Genomic DNA, 6,348 nt, shown 5'->3' on the forward strand with positions numbered 1-6,348 from the left:
ATGCCCATCATTGACCATTCCTTCTACTGAAGGCTCAACTGCTACCCAACCCAACCCAGCATATGATGAATGGGTTCTTCGAGATCAGCTTCTTCTAAGCTGGATCAATGCTACATTAACCGAACCAGTCATGGCTCAGGTTATTGGTCTTCAATCAGCTTCAGCCATCTAGACTGCACTTGAACGGCTATTTTCATCTCAATCTCGCGCTCAAATAATGCAACTCCGATATCAGTTACAAACCGCGAAGAAAGGATCACTCTCAGTTGCAGATTATTTCAACCGAGTGAAGGGAATCACCGACTCCCTTGCCGCTGCATCACACCCGGTCCCTGACAATGATCTAATCCTATATATTCTTGGTGGTCTTGGCCCTGGATATGAGCCTTTTGTCACTGCCATCACCACTCGAGCAGATCCCATCTCATCTGAGGATCTACACAGCCTCTTGCTCAGCCATGAGCTTCATCTCGACCAATTCAAGACAGTGACTAAACCATCTTCGATGGCATTTCTCACCACCAACACAGGACATCCATCTTCATTTAAAAGTCAGTCCTCTACAACTACCACCCGCACTAATGATGCCAAGTCCTTTGAAATGCCTTATCGAGGACGCGGACGTGGTCGAGGACGCAATCAGATGCAAGGTCGTCGTAACAATGGCCAGAATGAAGGATGGCCTATATGTCAAATCTGTTCTAATGCAGGTCATGTATCTCTGGACTACTACAACAGGTTAAACCTGGCTTACCAAAGCCGCCAGCCCTCAAAGCAACTTGCAGCTTACAATGCAGAAACCGCAACCTAGTATCCTGATTCAGGAGCAACTCATCACATCACAAATGATCTAACAAATCTTCAACTTCCAAATGAGTATTCTGGTTCGGATCGCGTTATGGTCGGTGATGGTACAGGTTTGGATATTTTACATATTGGTTCCCATCAGTTGAATAAGTCCTTAATGATGCATAACATCTTGCACGTTCCTCATATTTCAAAAAATTTGTTATCTGTGTCTAAGTTTAGCAAAGATAATAATTGTGTTTTTGAGTTCATCCTTCTTTTTTTTGTGTCAAGGAATTGAAAACAGGGAGAATCCTGCTACAAGGCCCAACCACTAATGGGCTCTACTCTGTTCAAATTCCCTCAGCACAATCAACTTCTTCATCATCACCTATTGCTTTACTTGGCGAATGTGCTTCCACCACCATCTGGCATCATCGACTGCGTCATCCAGCTTTTCCAATTCTACATCGGGTTCTTCACCAACATCACCTTCCTTGCTCCACTTCATCTTTTAATAAAATTTGTTCTTCTTGTCAATGTGGCAAAAGCAAACATTTACCATTTTTTAATTCTAGATTTGTAAGCTCTAGACCTCTAGAGTTACTATTCATGGATGTTTGGGGACCACCGCCTGTTATTTCTGCATATGGTTTTTGGTATTATTTATTGATTGTTGATCACTTCTCTAAATATACCTAGTTATTTCCCTTATTTACCAAAGATGAAGTCACCTCAATTTTTATTGCCTTTGCTAAGCAAGTTGAAAATCAGTTTAATGCATTCATTAAGCACATTCAAACTGATAGTGGTACTGAATTTGTAAATACCAAACTTCGCACTTTTCTTTTATCAAAAGGAATTTCACACCATCTTGCTTGTCCTCATACTCCACAACAGGTTGGCTAGGTTGAGCGCAAGCACCGACATGTTGTCAAAATAGGGCTTTCACTCCTAGCCCATACTGGTGTGCCTAAAGAATTATGGGTCGATGCATTCCAAACCGCTGTATATCAGTTCAATAGACTACCATCAAGAATAACCAAGATGCATAGTCCCTACCAGATTATCTATCAAAGGGAGCCTGATTATACATTTCAACGTGTCTTCGGTTGCGCATGCTACCCATACTTGCGCCCATATCAAGATCACAAACTGGAGTATAGAAGTGCTCAATGTATTTTCTTGGGTTACAGTCTTGTTCACCATGGCTACAGATGCTTTAATCCATCCAATGGTAAAATCTACACAACTCGACATGTTGTGTTCGATGAACAATTATTCCCTTTTATTAAAGCATCTCCTACCCCACCAATACCACCATCTAGTAGCAAAACAAGAGTCCAACTTGGTCACAATTACCTTCCACCCACAGTGTCAACTTCCATCTCAACCAATGGTAGCGTAGCACCCTCACCTCAATATGCTGCACCCACCGAACCAACACCCATATTATCTCCACTACCTACTGATTCATTACCTATAAATTCTGATTCATCACCACTCAACAATAGTGTTATGCCCACTTCAACGTCTTCTCCAGAAGACAATACCACTGCATTAGCTCCAATCCCAATTCCAATACATCAAGCCCCACTCAACACTCATCCAATGGTGACACGGACAAGAGATATCCATTACCAACGGCTCTTCATGCCGAGGTATCACATGACCCGAGCTGCTTCACAGAGGCAACCAAATCCAAAGAATGGAGCTTAGCAATGTCAAAGGAGTTTGATGCGCTACTCTGAAACGGAACTTGGTCTCTTGTACCACACCAATCTCATCAAAATGTGGTAGGTTGTAAATGGGTGTATCGTGTAAAACAAAAACACGATGGTGGTGTTGAGCGCTTTAAAGCGCGATTGGTAGCTAAAGGATATCATCAACATGAGGGTATTGACTATGAAGACACCTTCAGCCCGGTTGTCAAACCTACCACAGTGTGGACTGTGTTGTCTATTGCAGTGAACAAGTGTTGGCCAATACGATAACTAGATGTTGACAACGCATTTCTACATGGGGTTCTAAATGAAGAAGTGTATATGGCTCAACCTCAAGGGTTTGTTGATTCTCAATACCCAACTCATGTTTGTCGCTTGCACAAGGCTATATATGGCCTAAAACAAGCTCCAAGAGCATGGTTTCATCGATTCACAACTTTTCTATTAGGGCTTGGCTTTGTTGCATCGATGGTTGATTCTTCTCTGTTCATCTACAGTCATAAGGATGAATTGGTATATCTACTACTTTATGTGGATGATATTGTGATAACAGGTAACTCCAATTCGACACTTCAATCACTTCTTCATCAACTTGGCACACAATTTGCCATGAAGGATCTAGGTAATTTACATTATTTTCTTGGCATCCATGCACATCGTGATGAGAAGGGCATACATCTTAATCAAGCCAAGTTCATTACCCAGATTCTCAACAGGACAAATATGGCTGGTGCAAAGCCATCAGCCTCACCAGTAGCTTCAGGTACAAAATTATCAGCTCATGATGGTGATCCTATGACCGATGGTACTCTATACCGAAGCACTGTAGGAGCTCTTCAATATCTTGCCTTTACAAGACCAGATATCACATACTCAGTAAATCAAGTGTGCCAACACATGCATAGTCCTCGCACTACACACTGGGAAGCAGTAAAAAGAATCTTACGGTACTTGAAAGGCACAATATATCATGGTTTGCAAATAAGTCATGGACCTCTCATGCCCCTCATAGCTTACTCGGATGCCGATTGGGCAGGGGATGTCAATGATCGTCGTTCCATAACGGGGTATTGTGTTTATTTGGGCCCAACTCTGATTTCATGGGCTGCAAAGAAACAACCAGTTATCTCACGTTCAAGCACAGAGTCAGAATACCACGCTCTACCAGTGACAACAGCTGAAGTCTCTTGGATACGTAGTTTACTCAAGGATCTCCGTAACTATATCACCCCTGCTCCTACTATTTGGTGTGATAATATAGGTGCAACCAGCTTGGCAGTCAATCCAGTCTTCCATGCAAGGACAAAACACATCGAAGTGGATTATCATTTCATATGTGATCGTGTTACTCGGAAGGACCTGCAAGTGCAATACATCTCAACACAAGATCAGGTTGCAGATCTATTCACCAAAGGCCTATCAGCTCAAAGATTCAAGATCTTATGCAACAAACTAACCGTCACTGAAGGACCGATTAGTTTGCGGGGGGTATTAGTGGAATAGCAGATGAGGACAATCTAGTCATTCAAGATATGCCAAAGACTAGGTCCACAACTGATTCACATTATCCCTAAACTTACTCTACGAAAATTTCAAAATTTGTAAAATGGTTACCTTAATTTAAGGAACCGTATAGCTATATTATTGGAGTTTAAACTCTCCACTTTCCTGTATAAATGGATACCAATACGTCAATGCAAGTCATCGAAGTTGAAGCTTAAGTCTTTCAAGTCTTTTAGTGCAGTTCTTTGTTGATGGCAATGCCACAGGTGGAAACTAAGCCAGGTTTTGCCTATAGAGCAAATTAAGCAGTAAGAAACTTGGTGTAGTTCTCTGTCCAGGCATACATAGACGAATTAAGAATGGTACAATATAAGAGCATGTGTAAGAGAGCATTTGACTGAATGGGAATTTGTATTTCACTAGGGGTGGAACGGTGATTTCGTGCGGTCCTATGTCTAGGCGTAGGAACCACACGACCGATTAACATTCTCTTTCCCAATTTTTAAAGACCATATTGTATTTCTTCTTCTTTTTAGGTGTCACTGATGATTGGATAATCGGCCAACATTCATGGCATAGTTGACCATGCAATTGACTGTTGCTACCAAGGAGTAGGTTGCCATGGCTGTTAGGAGTGTGACCTGCTACTCACAACTTTGCATCTTTCTTTTGTTCAGATTTGAGGGGATGAAGCGAATTTCTACCCCAGATTGGTACTTGGGCTTAGGCATTAGTCCCCTAAGATTGGATTTTGGGCTTCTTTTCATTTTAGTTAACATTATTTAGCCCAAGACTATAAATCTTTTGGATCCAATTTACACTGGCCTTCAACTAGGACCAACTGAGGACAGCCCAGAGTTAACTAAACCTGCTGTGTACCAATTTTTTGAGTTGAAGCCACACTAATGCTCTATGGTGCCGATATGGACCAACCACACACAAAGCATTAAGTCCTGCTTAGTTCCACCCTTATAGCAAGCTAACTCAACTAAACCTACTCTGGCCCATCTAGATGAAAGTCAAACCAATTCTGTATGTTTCGAATTTGGTCCACACGACCAAACAAAATTGAACATTCTTTTTATCCCCCAAGATTTACCAAAATTGATGTTTGAGGCTCTGTTTGGATGTCAAGAAAAGAAAAAATTTAAAAAAAATTGAATTTGAGGAGAGAGAGACCCAATAATTAATCAGTGAATCATCTGATTCATGATTTTTTTTTTGGGAATTGGAGAGCTTTAATAAGGGGGGATAGGCCCCAAGGTGGTTTGAATCATCATGGATTTGTCTCTTTATGTTTTTTATTTTCTTTTCTTATCATCCAAACATAGCCTGAACTAGCAATTTCACTACTTAATTGGGCCCAACATGGACAAACTCTTTTTTTTTAGTAGAACATGGACAAACTCAACAGTGAGATTTTGTTGAAAAGAAGCTTCATTGTATAACAAACTCGAAGAAACTACACTGATCTGTGCTCTCTCTCTCTCTCTCTCTCTCTTTCTCTCTTGTCGTTTATGTTTAATGTTTAAGGTCAAATGTTCTCTGTGCTGGGGGCGTAGGCTGCGCCAAGACACATGGGGATAGGCAAAATGACCACCCTACCCCCTAAATGACAGGAATACCCAGCCCATGTGTTTGGGCGCAGGCTGCACTACGACACCGAGAACATAAGCCATTTTAAATATTAAATTTGACAAATGACTTATGGAAAAATTGGCACACCTCTAGCGTACTATAAGCTATCACCCATTGTGTGTATCTCTCTTTTTTCCTCTCCTTTCAAATGATTGTACCCCTCCTTAATGATAACCTATCTTACGCCTCCATTGATGCCACCAACTAGTTTACTACACACAGACGGTGTGCCAATGCCTCTCCTATAACTCAATTACTAACTATTGATTCTACCCAAACATACTAACTATTGATTGGAAGTATATATATTTGGTTAACAAAAAAAATGAAAAAACAATGCCCTTTTCTCCTATGCATAACAATAAGAGTTTACAGTCCATGCCATGATCCGTATCCTCCTTTAATTTTCCTCTTCAAGTGATCTTGAGACCTTTATTTCAAAAGAAAAAAACTTGAGGTCTTGTCCAAAGACCACTAATTTGGAACCTTTTTAATAGAAACTGCTTGGACCGTCTCTTCAATTAAGATGGCATCTAAGGGTAGGGCTATAAATGGATAACCGAAAATCCAAATTCGATCTGCATATGTATTCGTTTAGGGGCATCCATATTCAATTAGGGATATCCGGAAAAAAATCCGAATACTCCGATAAAAATCCGAATCCGAATACTTAATTATAAAAGTTTAAGTAAATAAC

General features: G+C 40.8%; 1 protein-coding gene across 1 annotated transcript; it reads left to right on the forward strand.

Annotated features, from left to right (window-relative positions):
* The first annotated feature begins 217 nt into the window (after positions 1-217).
* Positions 218-811, forward strand: LOC122638694. The gene has a single exon (XM_043831547.1). The coding sequence runs from the start codon at positions 218-220 to the stop codon at positions 809-811; it is 594 nt and encodes a 197-aa protein (XP_043687482.1).
* The last annotated feature ends 5,537 nt before the right edge of the window (positions 812-6,348 follow it).

Source organism: Telopea speciosissima, chromosome 9 (genome assembly GCF_018873765.1).
Source record: "Telopea speciosissima isolate NSW1024214 ecotype Mountain lineage chromosome 9, Tspe_v1, whole genome shotgun sequence".
NCBI classification, from domain to species: domain Eukaryota; kingdom Viridiplantae; phylum Streptophyta; class Magnoliopsida; order Proteales; family Proteaceae; genus Telopea; species Telopea speciosissima.

Coding starts and splice junctions, on each gene's coding strand:
- LOC122638694 (XM_043831547.1), top strand. CDS start 218: ATGCAACTCCGATATCAGTTACAAACCGCGAAGAAAGGATCACTCTCA.